Source organism: Entelurus aequoreus, linkage group LG18, assembly GCF_033978785.1.
Source record: "Entelurus aequoreus isolate RoL-2023_Sb linkage group LG18, RoL_Eaeq_v1.1, whole genome shotgun sequence".
Classification (NCBI taxonomy): domain Eukaryota; kingdom Metazoa; phylum Chordata; class Actinopteri; order Syngnathiformes; family Syngnathidae; genus Entelurus; species Entelurus aequoreus.
In genome coordinates this window covers 38977245-38995305 of record NC_084748.1, presented here as the reverse complement: position 1 = coordinate 38995305, position 18061 = coordinate 38977245, and the positions used below count along the sequence as shown (strand labels likewise).

Here is an 18061-nt window from a genome sequence, read left to right as displayed (position 1 = left end):
TAACGTGGACCCCGACTTAAACAAGTTAAAATACTTATTCGGGTGTTACCATTTAGTGGTCAATTGTACGGAATATGTACTGTACTGTGCAATCTACTAATAAAAGTCTCAATCAATCAAACATATATTTGGCATAAATTAAGTATTATATGTATTACAGCACAATGTGTGTCTTATTTTCTATTACTGCATTGTCAGAATATATATAGTAGGGTTTCCCAAACATTGCCAATATGCTTGTTTGTGGCAGTGGGGTCGTGGCCGGCTCGGTGTCAATATGGCATTTAATTTTCAGAATCGGCAAATCATTTCTTTAAAAAGGCAAACAAAAATTGTATACATATATTTAAAAACTAATTTGTGTTAATTGGTCATTAGTATTGACATATTTTTGTTGTATTATTTTGCTAAATGTTTCGATTGTTGTTGCTTATATTTTACTACAATGTAACACAGGCTGCACTTTGTACACCCCTGATTTATTGACATATCGTATTTTCTGGACCATAGGGCGCACCGGATTATAAGGTGCACTGCCGATAAGCGGGTCTATTCAGGTGTACTTTCATACAAAAGGCGCACCGGATTAGAAGGCGCAATAAAGGGGTCATATTATGATTTTTTTCTAAATTGAAAACACTTCCTTGTGGTCTACATAACATGTAATGGTGGTTCTGTGGTCAAAATGTTGCATGGATGTTGCCGTTTTGTGGGCGGTCTTATTTATGTGGCTCACCTTCGGCAGCGTCTTCTCCCCGTCATCTTTGTTGTAACGGTGTAGCGTGCAAGGACGGGAGTGGAAGAAGTGTCAAAAGATGGAGCTAACTGTTTTAATGACATTCAGACTTTACTTAAATCAATAACGGAGCAGCATCTTCTCATTTGTGGCTCCCGAATGCAACGTCGGAAATGTGTCCTGTGAAAAAAAAGTCCGACGGGAACTCTCTAATAACTAAAGTTCCGTGGGTGAATTATGTAAACCCACTACACTGGTAGTTTGTAGCGCTTCCATAGCCAGATATAAGTTAGAACTTTACGCTACTTTATATTAGAAATGGCAACAGCAGAGGGTGAATGCCCCATGACAAGAACATAGTGAAAAAGAAGCAGCTTATCGACTACGCAATCGGCACGGACTACAGTGGCGGACCTGCGCAAATTTTCAGGACTTATGCAGATCCCAAATACACATCAGAAGGTACCAGAAGGTAAGAAAAGTTGGTTTTGCATAATATTGTGAAAAAAAACGCCGGATAATATGTCTGCTAATGGGTGCCATTTTGCAGTCCTTATACACACACCATAGTAATACTTGTATCTCTGACTACGGTAGCCGTAATGGGCCGACAATCCATCAAGCGATGCGGCTTCAAAGTCATACTAAAACATTTTGACAGATTTTTGAGTGCCGTGTGTAATGTTCTTTATTTTCAATGGAACATTTAAAGTTTTGGTGTTGTTTACTGGCGTCATATCTACTGTCTGCACGTATCTCTTATGTGTGACTACCATCTACTGGTCACACCTATCATTACACCATGTACCAAATAAAATTGCTTCGAGGTCGGTAAGCACAACCAGAATTATTCCGTACATTAGGCGCACTGGGTTATAAGGCGCACTGTCGATTTTTGAGAAAATGAAACGATTTTAAGTGCGCCTTATAGTCCGAAAAATACGGTATATCACTCTGCCCTCCCTGAATGTTGGAATTTAGTTTGCCAAATATGGAAACAGTCTTTTGAATTAAAAAGGAAAAAACAACTTGAGGTTGTTTTTGATAGTCTCCACAATTAAGTTACTGTGAAACTAAGCACACAAAGCAAAGTACATTAATATACATACATGTATGAAGTGCACATACTGTACATGTAGATTCATGTTCAATCAACAATACAGTTTGTTATAAACTGAAAAAAACCCCAATACAATTATGCAGGTTGAAGGTTGGCTCTAATGCCGCTATCGTATTGCCAACATGCAATGGACCAGCTCATTGACAGGCTAACAAAAATTAGCAGAGCGAACTTGTACAAACATTTATCAGATGAGATTTTAACGGAACAAAATTGACATAAAACAGCAAGTGTAATTCTGCTTACCTATACTATAGTCGCTAAACTCTGTACAAACAAATATTGACCGCTAACTTTGCCCTCCTTAAAGAGTCTTCTGCTCCTCCTGTGTGTGCATGCTGACTGACTACGGAAACCTCAAACTCTTCATTTTAAAAAAAATAACGTAGTCAATGTTTTGTGGAACATGATAGCAGAAGCTGGAAGCAAATATATCATCTGAAAGGTGAATTGTTACTTACTGTATCGCAAGAAAAAAAAAAAAAAAAATGTTTGACTTGTGGTGGCCTTAAATTTGTGAATGAATGTATGGTAAACACTGTATTCACCAAGGGGAACTTTCGTTTCCAAGCTGATGGAGCCCATGTTTACATGTTTTTCATGTTAAGTGGAGAGTAAAACAGCACTTCATATTCGACTCCTACCCAATCAATAACACATCTCCAGAATAATGAGCCTTGTGAGCAATGTTGAACGGCAAAAGCTGGATGTAGCATATGAAACCCTCAAAACTAGACTCCAAACATCCTAGAACAAGCTAGTCAGGTTACTTCTAGACCTGCACCCCAGATCACACCTCACTCCTACCCACTTCTCCAAAGTGGGCTGGCTCAAGGTGGAGGACAGAGTAAAACAACTTGCACTGAGCCTAGTCTATTAAATTTGCTACACCTTCCTGATACCGAAGTACATGTCAAACTACTTTCATAACGTAAAGGACCGTCATAACCACAACACCAGGGGGAGCTCCACAAACCATGTTAAACCCAGATTCCGATCTAACAAAGGTCTTAACTCATTCTCCTTCTATGCCACATCAATATGGAATGCACTCCCAACAGGTGTAAAAGAAAGTGCATCTCCACCCTCCTTCAAAACCGCACTAAAAGTTCACCTCCAGGCAACTACAACCCTAGACTAACACCCTCCCCCCACCACATCCCACCTCCCCGGATTGTAATTAATCAAATGTAAATAATCAAATGTATATAATAAATGATAAATGGGTTATACTTGTATAGCGCATATACTTGTTCTTATGCTTTCTGAGCTCACTATGTTCACTGCTCGCTGTACGTATCCTACGAAGTCAGACCTACACTGTTACAATGTCCATTTCTCAGATGATATAATTGTTGATGACTGAAGTGCTGATATCAACCAAACCTAAAATATCAAATTAAATTACTTAGCTCATTCACGTAAGAGACTAGACGTATAAGATTTCATCGGATTTAGCGATTAGGAGTGACAAGATTGTTTGGTAAACGTATAGCATGTTCTATATGTTATAGTTATTTGAATGACTCTTACCATAATATATTACGTTAACATACGAGGCACGTTCTCAGTTGGTTATTTATGCGTCATATAACGTACACTTATTCAGCCTGTTGTTCACTATTCTTTATTTATTTTAAATTGCCTTTCAAATGTCTATTCTTGGTGTTGGGTTTTATCAAATACATTTCCCCAAAAAATGCGACTTATACTCCAGTGCGACTTATATGTTTTTTTCCTTCTTTATTATGCCTTTTCGGCAGGTGCGACTTATACTCCGGTGCGACTTATAATCCGAAAAATACGGTAGTTATTTAAAATTACATAGCTCTCTCTTGTCCTATGTCCCTAACAGTGTTGGGACTAACGCGTTACTAAGTAACGCGTTACTGTAACGCCGTTAGTTTCGGCAGTAACTAGTAATCTAATGCGTTATTTTTTATATGCAGTAACTCAGTTACCGTTACTGCATGATGAGTTACTGCGTTATTTTACGTTATTTTTATGTAGTATCGGCTAGAAACAGAAGATCTGAGTGTGTTTTATTGGAGCGCTCCGGTGGAAAATAAGAGGCGTGCTTTCTGTGGGTGGGGGAAAGCACGCCTCCCCGCAGGTGAGCCGTACTTCGGGGCTAACAACCTTCACTTTACCCGGAAGAGGATCTTTACAGCTGAGGGTGAATGACAAGACCGGCGGTTTGTTGCAACTTTGTGACTTTATTGGACGCAGCCATCCACCAAGCTAGAACACCTGCACGCACTCACTGTCGCCGCTCCCTCACCTCTCTCGCCCACTCACTCACTCACTCACTGACGTCACTCACCTCACATGTTGTCATATCTTAAAGGGCCACACACACACACATACGCTACTCTCATAACAACTAACAAGACATCATGGTGAAGCCAGAAGTCGAGTTTTTTAACATGGAGACATTCTCAATACTTTTCTTTTGTCGAGCACAAAGAAAATAACATTTTACTTAAAGGCCTACTGAAAGCCACTACTACCGACCACGCAGTCTGATAGTTTATATATCAATGATGAAATCTTAACATTATAACACATGCCAATACGGCCGGGTTAACTTATAAAGTGACATTTTAAATTTGCCGCTAAACTTCCGGTTCGAAACGCCTCTGAGGATGACGTATGCGCGTGACGTAGCCCGGCGAACACGGGTATGCCTTCCACATTGAAGTCGATACGAAAAAGCTCTGTTTTCATTTCATAATTCCACAGTATTCTGGACATCTGTGTTCGTGAATCTGTTTCAATCATGTTCATTGCATTATGGAGAAGGAAGCCAAGCAAGCAAAGAAGAAAGTTGTCGGTGCGAAATGGACGTATTTTTCGAACGTAGTCAGCCACAACAGTACACAGCCGGCGCTTCTTTGTTTACATTCCCGAAAGATGCAGTCAAGATGGAAGAACTCGGATAACAGAGACTCTAACCAGGAGGACTTTTGATTTGGATACACAGACGCCTGTAGAGAACTGGGACAACACAGACTCTTACCAGGATTACTTTGATTTGGATGACAAAGACGCAGACGTGCTACTGTGAGTATGCAGCTTTGGCTTTTTTTTGCGTATGTACGTAACTTTTTTAAAATATATAAGCTTTATGAACCTTGGGTTAGGTGAACGGTCTTTTGGGCCGAGTGATTGTGTGTGTTGATCATGTGTTTGAATTGTATTGGCGTGTTCTATGGAGCTAGGAGCTAGCAGAGGAGCTAGCATAACACATACCGTACCTACGTGCGCGTCACGTACGTAACTTTTTAAAAATATATAAGCTTTATGAACCTTGGGTTAGGTGAACGGTCTTTTGGGCTGAGTGATTGTGTGTGTTGATCAGGTGTTTGAATTGTATTGGCGTGTTCTATGGAGCTAGGAGCTAGCAGAGGAGCTAGGAGCTAGCATAACAAACACGCAGGTGTTATTATGCAGGATTAATTTGTGGCATATTAAATATAAGCCTGGTTGTGTTGTGGCTAATAGAGTATATATATGTCTTGTGTTTATTTACTGTTGTAGTCATTCCCAGCTGAATATCAGGTACCGTGAGTATGCAGCCTTGGCTGCTAAACATTCGATAACTTGACCGTATGTGCGCGTCACGTACGTAACTTTTTAAAAATATATAAGCTTTATGAACCTTGGGTTAAGGAAACGGTCTTTTGGGCTGAGTGATGGTGTGTGTTGATCAGGTGTTTGAATTGTATTGGCGTGTTCTATGGAGCTAGGAGCTAGCAGAGGAGCTAGGAGCTAGCATAACAAACACGCAGGTGTTTTTATGCAGGATTAATTTGTGGCATATTAAATATAAGCCTGGTTGTGTTGTGGCTAATAGAGTATATATATGTCTTGTGTTTATTTACTGTTGTAGTCATTCCCAGCTGAATATCAGGTCACCCCCGGCTCTCACAGCATCTTCCCTATCTGAATAGCTTCAACTCCCCACTAGTCCTTCACTTGCACTTTACTCATCCACAAATCTTTCATCCTCGCTCAAATTAATGGGGAAATTGTCGCTTTCTCGGTCCGAATCTCTCTCACTTCATGCGGCCATCATTGTAAACAATAGGGAACTTTGCGTATATGTTCAACTGACTACGTCACGCTACTTCCGGTAGGGGCAAGCCTTTTTTTTATCAGATACCAAAAGTTGCAATCTTTATCGTCGTTGTTCTATACTAAATCCTTTCAGCAAAAATATGGCAATATCGCGAAATGATCAAGTATGACACATAGAATAGATCTGCTATCCCCGTTTAAATAAAAAAAATTCATTTCAGTAGGCCTTTAAATGTAAGTTGTGTCTTGGATCAAAGATCCTATCTACTTAGAGTTAAAGTTAAAGTGCCATTATGTTGCAGCTATTTAAAATAGTTTTGTCAATTTTTTCTGGCCTGAAATAAATTGGCCCTTTGAAACATATCTTTGTCTTTGTGTGTTGTATGTAGACAACATTGCTTTCTGAGTTCAGTTATGCAAATGCATGTCAAGTTGATCAACAGATGGTATTATTCTCCAGTGCAATAACAGTACTGAAATGAAGGCTAAAAGGGCATTAATGGGAGCCTTAAAAAAAAGGGGAAAAAAGAAGTAACTAAATAGTTATTTTTCACAGTAACGCATTACTTTTTGGTGTAAGTAACTGAGTTAGTAACTGAGTTACTTTTGAAATAAAGTAACTAGTAATTGTAACTAGTTACTGGTTTTCAGTAACTAACCCAACACTGGTCCCGAACGGCCGAATAGCATTGCAAATAATTATGGCGTTCTCTGCCGCGACTTCTTCAGAATGTTTCACGGTCCATCTTCACAAAGGTATTTTACTCTGGTGTATAAGTAAAACGTACATAGTAAACTGATGTCTCTGAATGATTGGTTCCAGTGCAGAGATATCTCGATGTTTTGGTTGTCGACATATCTAGTCAACGACAGCTGTGGTTACTCCTTCAGGACACACTGTCCCTTAGTGTTTTGGAAGAGAATTACAAGGCTGGCGCCAGCCCCCACAGAGGACCTTTAAATCAAATAAGACACCGTCAGAGGGACGCAAGCTATGCGACGTAAGGTCAGTGGGGGCCATTAAAAAAAGGGGGAATGGCTTATTGTGAGTATGCTTGATATAGTTTGCGTTTTGTGAAGTAAATAATAATAGTTAACTTCAAAACTATGCAAGTTAGTTATTTTTTATATGTTCTGGTCTTGGACTGTACACCTGTTTTCGACCTTTGCCATTTTAAGTTGTTGTGATCTGAACAGTCTTCCGTTTTTATAGAACTGGTTTTGCTGAGCTTTTGCTAACCACTGTATGCATATGGTAATTGATACAATTATCATGAAGCTATTTCCACATCAACAATGCCGCAACCCAAGGGGCCTTCAGACTTAAGACTGAGGTGAGTGCAAACTGTAAGTTCAGATGTCGATGCTTTTATTCATATATTGTTTTGCCTGTAAGCACATAGTGTGCAAATGTCACTGCTGTTCAACTGCATTTGACAAATGAATCAGAGACAGAACAGTAGAGTTGGCATTTGTGTCTTTTACACAGAACCCATTGAAGCAGGACATTGCGGTGTCTGCATGTGTTCCCACAGCAATTTGGCTTCTACACAATATAATGCTTTCAAAACACAAATGAGGGACACGTCGATCTCAGTGATGCACGATTATGGCCACAAGCCGCGATTATGATCACGATTATATTTTATCAATGTGTCAGCTTGTTCTGATTACATGATGCCTTAGCTCTATTTCTCCATTTTTTATACTTTGTTTGATGTCATCAATTGGTCAACCCCGCTTAACCTAATCATACATTAGATTGTTTGTAGTGTAAAACATATAGGATGTCATATAGGATGTAATAAAGTAATAACATTTTGACATAAAAATCCCCACAAATGTAAAAAAAAAAACATGGTGTTTACTTTTTAATATAAATTTAAAACACAAAATAGCTTGGCCAATGAATATAAGGTCCAATAAACAAGCTTTGTTTTCCAACAACACCATAAGGATCAGTACAACAGTTTTGCCAACATTAAAACAAATAGGAGTGATACCTCTCACATCTAATACACAAGCTTCATGCTTGACTGACAACTCACCGTGCTGTCACTTTACAGCCTGCGTTCAATTCAATGATATGACAAAACATTTTAGCTAGAGTTGATGTTATTGGGAGCACTGACAAAGTTAGCAATCAAATAATGAACGAGTGACCCTCCCAGAAAACAAACGGCAAGACGTTATAAACAAGTTGTGGCGACGTTCCAAATCATTTTTTCAGATTGCCAGCTGTATGTTTCCTCCTGTCCATAACAAATCAAATATTTTTCTCCCACGCAGTGTACTATTTGGGTGGGACAAATGCGTCTATTGTTCACACCTGTCACCATCGAATAACAGCAATGCGGTCTGAAACGAGTGAAATGGAATGAAACAAGGCGATCGGCTGCAGCAACCTCGGGAAAAGTGTGTTAATGTTAAAGAGTATTATGCAAAACCAACTTTTGTTAAGTTTTGGTGTATTTGGTATCTGCATAAGTCCGGAATTTTTTTTATCAAACCATGGAGGCATGGCGCATATATTTATAACACAATATATTGTCTTCCTTTATACTTCCTCCAAATTTGTGACGTATTTCCCAATGGTCAAGTCAGCTGTTACCCCCATATATGAAAAAGTTTCACCCGAAGAGCTTTTATTTGCTTTTAGAGCACTATTAGGTCCTTTTCCACCACAGGACCTGTAACAAGAACTTTCCCATTTACCCGGTTAAATAAAGTTCCCCCTGTGTTTCCACCAACAACTACCCGGGTAGATTAAGTTCTTCAGGAACCATTTTTAGTTCCTGCCAGCGAGGTGGGACTTTGGAAAGGTTCCAGGAACTTTAGAGGGGTGGGCTGTGTGATCGACCACTGATTGGTTGAACACAGTTTGGGGGGGGGGCATTGCGGCGGCGTTCCTAAAAACGTTGTTTTTGTAATAATAATAATAATAATAATAATGGATTACACTTATATGGCGCTTTTCTAGACACTCAAAGAGCTTCACAGAGAAATGAGAACCCATCATTCATTCACTCCACAATTACACCTGGTGGTGGTAAGCTACATTTGTAACCACAGCTGCCCTGGGGTAGACTGACAAAAGCGTGGCTGCCAGTTTGCGCCTACGGCACCTCCGACCACCACCATTCACCAGTGTGAGCGGCACTGGGGGCATGGGTGAAGTGTCCTGCCCAAGGACGGCAAGAGGCGGGGAGCGAGTGTCCGGCACGGCTGCTCTACCCACCACCATTACGAAGTATGCAAGACGAGTTGTTTATTTCTTATTTCGTGTGTATTTGTTTTACAACATACTTGGCAACGGTGATAAAGAAGAACAAAAGAAACTTGCGATTTGCGGGAACGTTTGTGTGGCATCGGTTTGCTGATGAACGCTGACTAGTGGATCTATCTTGCAGTGTTTTTACTCAGCCGTGGTCTATAAACTATTATGCAGTTTAATTATATTTATTCATTTGTACAAATGTCATTTTAATACACGAAGCTACGGGAAGTAGACAAACTCTTTTAAACGTATTTCCAGAGTAATATTCAGTATTCAGCCGGATTTCGAAGCAGCAATGTAAAATGTAAAAGTAGTCATTGACACGCCATTTGTGTAGTTTTTCGTCTTAAACCGAGTGAACAAATGCTTATGCTACCAAGCTAACGCTAAATCTAATGTGCTCCTGTTGTCGCCGTAAAATAAACAGTGAAATGTATTCCTAATATATTGTTATTTAAAGCTGAAATTGACCGTAAGGACTCACCCGACCCTCATGAATTAATTTTTGACTCAAGGGACTACTTTCTGACTGTTGGACATGTGGACAAATGTATGAGAAATCTGCTACACTTTGTTTTTAAACCATATGTTTTGTATATTATTGCTTTGCATTTCACTTATTTACATTGCATTACCTACTGTAACCTGTTTTCAAAAGAAATTAAATTTTTTACACCAAATGATGTATTGTGAGATTCCGTTTGCATGGAGAATCATGTTGAATCAAGATTCAATTTTGAATCCAATCATCACCCCAAGAATCCGAATAAAATCATGAGCTGTTGTGAGAGTCACATCCCAATTAAAGACCCTATCCAAACTAACACACAGTTCGTTTTTCTTCACCACAATGTTTTAATATTGTAAAACATTTAATATTAAATAAAAATATGGGAATTTATAAATGCTTTTAAAGCATCTTTACTCTCTTATAACTCATGAAAGCTATTTCATAGAAGCTTTTACAGTGTTTTTTTTCTTTTTACTCACCCTGATGCTATCAGTGCTCTTGACTGAGCCATGGCGATCCTTTGCAATGCAGGTCGACTCAGCCCAGCTAAACTTGATCTCTGTGGTAGCGGGGCATGGCACACTTTAGCTGCAGATGGTGCACGTTGCGGCTTCATCACCAACGGCGACGGAGATGGCACAGGGGATGGGGGAGTGGTCACACCGCTGGCTGGAGTAATTAATGTGGCAGTTGGCACTGATTCATTAGCTGAAGATGAGGAATGCTTGGTTGGAATGGACAAAGGGTTAACAGTCATGTTGGATGATGGCGGCTGAGGTGGTGGGAGGGACGGAGGAGGCGGCCTATTTGAAGATGAGGAGATACCCAGCGTGGAGGTCCCTGCTGTGAGGGCAGCTAGGGACTGGGCAAACAGCTGGGAATTCCTTTTTGGAGACGCAGTGTTTCTAGAGATGGCAAGGCCATGTGGCAGCGTTTGGTAAGTGTTGGACTTCTGGTGCTGTCCTCTGCCAAGAGTGGCTGATTTTGATGGATTCAGGGGTTTGAAGGTGGTGGATGCCAAGTGCTTGGGCCGCTGCATGGTTAATGAGCGTCTACCGAGAGTTTGTATCCCTGCTCCTGTCCCCCCCGTGTTTGTTTTGACACTAAATACGAGCATGCATTGCTGGCAGGAACAAGGCTGGCCCAGTCCAGTTGTCATAATGCCCCCGTTCGGGTAAACAGAGCTTACAGTTCCCATGCTGGCCCCTGATACTCCAACACCGAGCAGAGCACCCGTTAGCCCTCCTCCACCTACACTCCCCCCTTTTGAGAATGGGAGAGGTCCAGACACGAGCGGGTAGACCATGTCAACCCGTCGCTGAATCCTTCGACACTTCTGGCTCTGTCTATTGACCTGAAAAAGCACACAAAAACAAGCATATATTATTGTTGCTGATTTGGCGTTTATGCGAGTAAAACATTTAAAACCATTTGGATAACATGAATAATTCTAACACACCTGTGTCATATTCTGCAAATCAATGAGGTAGCAAAAACCAAGAGGTGTCAGGTCAAGGCAGGGTTGCTGGCGGCTATGAGCGTTCTCGATGGCGATGGCCACCTCTGTATCATAGGGTGTCCATGAACCGGCATCGTTTTCCCACTCCCACTGCCAGCCCTGTCCTGGGGCTGAGGCCGGGTCATAAAAACACCTCCTCACCGGACGGATAGTGCCTTAGATAGGAAGAGGAGAAACATGTTAGCCACAGTTTGTAGGTTGGTAGTCGATAGCGTTGACAGAGTTGGTCCAAATTCATATGCAGAACCATGTTGATTTGATTTCATGTCGGTGAATTTATAACTCAAGTATAATTGTTTTTATAATATTATGTCACAAATTTTCTGGACAAAATTTCCTTTTTTAAATACCAATTCAGGCACCATTTAAGCACTGGCAGTGTTTCCAAAGTACCATTTTGGCACCAGAAAAAGACATGTAAAAAAAAAAGCATAACCTACCCAAGCTTTCTGACAATGGGCAACGGATTTTGCTTCAGAATGCCTCAATAGTAGGGGTGTAACGGTACACAAAAATTTCGGTTCGGTACGTACCTCGGTTTAGAGGTCACGGTTCGGTTAATTTTCGGTACAGTAAAAAAAAAAATATATATACATTTTTTGGTTATTTATTTACCAAATTTGTAAATAATGGCATGACATACATATACACACAGGGTTCATTGCCAGGGTTAATGTGGTCAACATATATAAAATAAAAACTAAATAAGATAAGGCTCAGAATGGTTACTTAACAAAACCTTTCTACATATAAAGTGCTGTTTTTGATTGATTGATTGAGACTTTTATTAGTAGATTGCACAGTACAGTACATATTCTTACAATTGACCACTAAATGGTAACACTGGAAAAAGTTTTTCAACTTGTTTAAGTCGGGGTCCACGTTAATCAACAAACTGCCTCAAGTTGTTGCTCAGATTAAATAAAATGACAAAACTTTTCTTCTACATATAAAAACTGCAACATTAAACAGTTTCAAATCAACTCAGCCTCAGATTAACTTTTCTTCCCCCCCAGCCTGGCTAACGTGGCAGTAAGAGGATATATGGGCTTATTGTTCTTCCACCATAGAAGTGGGTCAAAATCTAGTTTTTAATGCAATATGGACTTAACAGATGTAAGATACTATGTACCGGAAACAAAGCAGCAGAGCCGCCCCAGAACATCACCAAGCTTCCTCCATGCTTCGTAACAATAAAACATTTTCATATCATGGATCTGTTATTGTGATCAAAATTTATCATTACTGTTGAAGGTGCTCAAAAATTACTTACGGTACTGTTTACATTAGGAATGGAACGATTTATGAAAAAAATCTGGACCGCATGGGTGACCTGACTTAAAGGGAAACTGCACCTTTTTAAAAATGTTGCCTATAATTCCCAATCCTTATGAGAGACCAGAATACATGTCTTTTTTTTTAATGCATATTAACTCGTACATAAAGTCAGCTTACAAGAGCTAATGGGAGCCATGTTGTCATTGCGTCTATTTCGATCATAAAACTTAATATAACCAAAGAATAAGTATACTCCATTTACATTTCGTGAGTATTAGCGCTAACGTTCAGGACCTATATTTAGCGGTGCATTGATCAAAGCAAGACAACTTCCTTATGCTGCTGTATTGACATCATTAAGTGAAGTTTGTATTATGTTTGTTGGCTTTCATGATGTCTGCAGTTAGTAGAAATCAGTCATGTTGTCGAAGGAAAAAGTGAACGTTGTGATGTGTCTTTGAAATTAATGTGCGGCCTTATGGTTAAAGTAAGTAAAATAGGTAAACATTACATGTAATTATGAATGTGCCTGTTATTACATTAGACATATACTTAGAGTGTGTATATAAAACGTTGATCAGCGCCGGTTTTTGTTATGGGCAATGTGGGCGACAGCCCAGGGTACAATCTATGTGACGGCACACACAAAGAAAAAGTTGCCACCGCTGCTCATTTTCACTAGTGGCCCTTTTTATATGGAGAGGGCGAGGTAAGGGCTGCAATTTGCCGGGCTGCCTTTCTAAAACGGAGGCGTAATATTCCTCCTTTTCCAAAATTCTCCTCTGGTGCATGTCACTTACACCTATCTCACCCACAAGCTGTCACATTTCTGCTTCGATTTTATATAGAGTTCAAGGCTCAAGGAAATAAAGCTACCCTCCAAGGAGGAAAACCAGTGGCCCAAAACAGACCCCCCCATTTGCCACCCTCAGTATAAATATAATGACGGGGCTGCCTAAAGGACGGGCAAAATAGCGGCTTGGAGCTCTGTATAAAAACAGCTACTGACACCTCAACTTGCTGCTGAGAGTGATACAGGTCATGTGTGTCAGATAAGGCAAAGGGAGGCGGGCGGGGGATAGACTGCTCCCAGGCCAGTGAGGCCACACAACACAAACTGCTTCCAAAGAAATTGTATTTAATTCCTCAAATTAAAATATACCCATATACCTGCATGTAACAATTGGGTTATGTGAAAATGGAAAAAAAATAAAGTCTGTGCAGTCATCTGCGTGACTCATGTGACTCCAGTTGATTAACGGGCGAGTCTCCATCATGGATCAAAGTAAAGGACCGAAGAAACCATCAGGTACCCAGTTTAGAAAAAGAAGAAAAGAAAAAGATGAGAAAGGGGCACAAGATAAAGGTATGCAGATTTCTATGAGTGACGTGAGTGACAGTAGGCTATAGGCTATTAATTAGCCTCTTGCTGATATGCTGCTTTTAGCCACAGAAGACGAATGCATGTTTTTTAGTTTTACTGAACTAGCAATTATAAGAATTGAGGCATCATGTCATTCAATTAATTTCACCCAAAGGCAACTAAGTGCAAATTCACAAAGACGTCCTGACTGTGATTTTTTTTTATTGCTTTACCCTTAATGCTAAGTTAAATAATTTGTAATATATTGTGGAGGGAGGCGTGACCAGCGCTGCCTGCGGGAGTGGAGGTCACCGCCCCCGTCCAAGGTGCTGAGGACAGCACACCGACAGACAGGGGCGTGTCAGTGCCGGCTTTGAAACACAGCTGAACAGGTGATTAGATTTCCTAGGTGGTACGAGTTGTCTAAACACCTGTTGTCTTTAAGAGTAGCGGCCGGGAACAGGAAGAGGGAGGACTGAGAGGACTTGGACAGACTGAAAAGTCCTGTATATCTGAAAAGATTATTGATGAGCTTATTGAGGAACATTAAAACTTTGTTCAAATCTACACGCCTGACTCCTGTGACGTGTGTAGCAGAGGAACCGCTAGGAAGCGACTCCTACATATATATTGACAAGGCATTTTGTAAGCAGTCGCAAAACAGATTTCGTATGCTAATGTAAGTGAGAATTTTGCATCAAAGAATGCTAGAAAAGTCAAGTTTCAGATTGCACTTCACACCTGTTGTTAATGTTAATGCCATTTGTAAACAGGGTGGAAAAACGTGAGAAGAAAAATCTGTTACAGTCTGAGCACTAAATCTATATTATCAATCAATCAATGTTTATTTATATAGCCCTAAATCACAAGTGTCTCAAAGGGCTGTACAAGCCACAACGACATCCTCGGTACAGATTATGTTAATTATCTGCTGTTTCTCTATGTACAAAACTGGTACATAACTGGAAAAGTTAAGATGTTATTAGGATGATGCAAAACAAAACTTGTAATTAAAATACAAAATGGTTTACTGCAGGAATCTACTTTTCATGCTCCATAGAGTAGTTATTTTAGTTAGCTTTTTTCAGGGATTTTTCAAGTATGTGAAAGAACTGTAGAGAAGGATTTGTGCAATTATTGTAATGTATTCATATTTCATTTATTTATCTTGTTTTTCTCTGTTCTTGTTACCTTTTTGTATCGAAGATTATATAACAAAATAATACAAATAATATAATAAATGAATTGTGTGGCGAACCAACCAAATCGTCATGTCTTTCATAATGATTGTGAACAATAGGCACAATTCCCAAAAAAGTGAAGTTCCCCCTTAAGGTGCTCACAGACTCCATCATCACCGCCGCGTTATAGTTTCCTGTGAAATTTCCATAAGACATGAAGTTTCCCACAACCCTGTGCGTTGTTTGACATTTTTCTGTCATGGCGCCCTACAAAAGACGATGATGAAGTCGAGCTGCGCTACCTGCTTCTTTTGCAAAGCAGTGACCTAAAGAGACGGTGGTTTGTGCGACCCTTAAATGCCACAAGAGACAAGGAGGGGAGTAATTTCAGGCATTTAGTACTCGCAAGTGCTATGAGCAAAATCCTGCAGCCAGTTTGACTCAAAATCCTGCAGACACTTCGACTTGGCACGTCAACTGAAGGAAGATGTCAGAATAGAAAAGTGGAAAACATTTTATTCATACATAGGCGTGATTTTCGTTTCAGAGCAGCATGGCTTCGATGGTAGAGCGGCCGTCCAAAAATTTGAGGATTTTTGGTGGGAATCCAGCCTCCGACATCCTAGTCACAATCGCTGTGTCTGTGGGCAAGACACTTGCTTGACACCACCTAGCTTACTGTACCGCTCAAACTGGTGTATGAATGTGAATGAATGTTTGGTGGTGGTCGGTGGGCCCGTATGTGCAAATAATCAGCCACGTTTCAGTCAGTCTACCCCAGACCTGGGCATTCTGCGGCCCGCGGGCCACATCCGGCCCTTTGTGCGTCCCTGTCCGGCCCGCATGAGGCCAATCATAAATTACAAAATACATTTTAAAAAGTATCTATGTCGAGTGTGCAATACAACGGTGCTGCTTTTGTTTTGAAAAGCGTTATTTGTATTACTTCCGTTTTGACGTATGCGCGTGAGTGAATGTGAACAGCGGCAATCACAAATTACAAAATAAAGTTTAAAAAACATCTATGTTGTGCGCGCAATACAACTGTGCTGCTTTTATTTTGAAAAGTGTTATTTATGGACGTATGTCCGGGTGTAACCTGTGAGTGAAGGTGCAGAGCGACAAGTGATGCACGGTTACCCCCGAGACGCTAAAAAGACAAAAGTTGATGACGAATGCCGTGTTTTCAACAAGACATGGAATGCCAAGTATTTCTTTCCAGAAATTAAAGGTAAAGCTGTGTGCTTAATTTGTGGTACACAGCTTGCTGTGTTTAAATAATATAATTTCAATCGCCACTACATGACGAAGCACGAGGAAAAATACCGGAATCTGTCCGATGAAGAGCGTGCAAGGGAGGCTGATGCGTTAATGGTAAAACTGCAAACCCAACAAGGACTTTTTGCCATATTTCACACCCCCAGAATGCAGCCGTCAGGACAAGTTTCGTCATTTCTCACAAAATCGCCAGAAAAAGTAAGGCGTTTTCTGACGGAGAGTTTATTAAGGAGTGCTTATTGGACTCTGTTGCGCTGATATGCTCGGAAACTTGGAGCTTCAGCTGAAGAACAGAACGGCCGACTTTGACTGTTTTTCGCTGGCTTTGGATCAGAGCTGTGATGTACGTGACACCGCCCAGCTGATCATCTTCTTACGTGGGATAACTGCTGACTTTCAAATCACGGAGGAGCTGGCAGCCATGCAGTCAATTAAAAGGGACAACCACAGGTAATGACTTGTTCACATAGGTAAATGCGTGTTTGGACATGTTAGGACTGAAATGGGACAAGCTGGCAGGTGTGACAACAGATGGTTGTCCAAATCTAACAGGGAAAAATGTTGGACTTTTAAAGAGGATGCAGGATAAACTTTAAATTAACCCTGTGCAGAAATTGACATTTTTGCAATACATCAGGAAGTGTAGTGTAAGACAGTGTTAAAAATAAAACCATCAAAAGCAATCTGCTTTTGTATAAAGTTAAGTTAGGTTAAATGAAAGTATTATTATTATGAATTATTATTATTTATCTTACGGTATAACAAAAATAATATTGAGCAAAATTTTATTGAAATATTGTTGATGTGGCCCTCCAGCAGTGCCCGGTAAAAATGAATTGCCCACCCCTGGTCTACCCCATACTTGCCAACCCTCCCGATTTTCCCGGGAGACTCCTGAATTTCAGTGCCCCGCCCGAAAATCTCCCGGGGCAACCCATCCATCCATCTTCTTCCGCTTATCCGAGGTCGGGTCACGGGGGCAGCAGCCTAAGCAGGGAAGCCCAGACTTCCCTATCCCCAGCCACTTCGTCCAGCTCCTCCCGGGGATCCCGAGGCGTTCCCAGGCCAGTCGGGAGACATAGTCTTCCCAACGTGTCCTGGGTCTTCCCCGTGGCCTCCTACCGGTCTGACGTGCCCGAAACACCTCCCTAGGGAGGCGTTCGGGTGGCATCCTGACCAGATGCCCGAACCACCTCATCTGGCTCCTCTCCATGTGGAGGAGCAGCGGCTTTACTTTGAGCTCCTCCCGGATGACAGAGCTTCGGGGCAACCATTCTCCCGAATTTCTCCTGATTTCCACCCGGACAACAATATTGGGGGCGTGCCTTAAAGGCACTGCCTTTAGCGTCCTCTCTCACCTGAAAAGGAGACTATTATATATGTCTCCGTTATCCATAGGTTTATCTATAACCCATAAAGTAGGCAGGCACGGAGCTATTTCTCAGCGTGTGTTTATTCCAGCCGGCACGTTAATACACTCACACAAAACATCCAGATTCTCATCATGCATTGCTTCAAAACTACGGCAAGTAGTAATGTCCAAAAACATAACAGAGACGAAGCAGAAGAACGAAGAAGAGACATGGCGACAACGAGTAAGAAGAAGTACACTTGCAAGTTCCAAAATGATTGGAAAAAATAATTTTAGTTCATCCAGCACAGCTCGAAGGGGAAGGGGTATGCTGCCTGCACATTTTGTAGATCAGACTTCTCCATTG

The 18061-nt window shown here is 40.9% G+C and overlaps 1 protein-coding gene across 2 annotated transcripts in view; it reads right to left on the bottom strand.

Annotated features, from left to right (window-relative positions):
* The window catches only part of LOC133634122 (E3 ubiquitin-protein ligase DTX4-like), a 57420-nt gene that overhangs the window by 28590 nt on the left and 10769 nt on the right, over positions 1-18061 (bottom strand). For both annotated transcript variants that reach the window (XM_062027148.1, XM_062027149.1), the window contains exons 3-4: positions 11184-11398; positions 10204-11078 (exon numbers count right to left, since the gene is read on the bottom strand). In XM_062027148.1, coding sequence (XP_061883132.1) covers positions 10204-11078; positions 11184-11398 — 1090 coding nt within the window. The remainder of the gene's footprint in view (positions 1-10203; positions 11079-11183; positions 11399-18061) is intronic.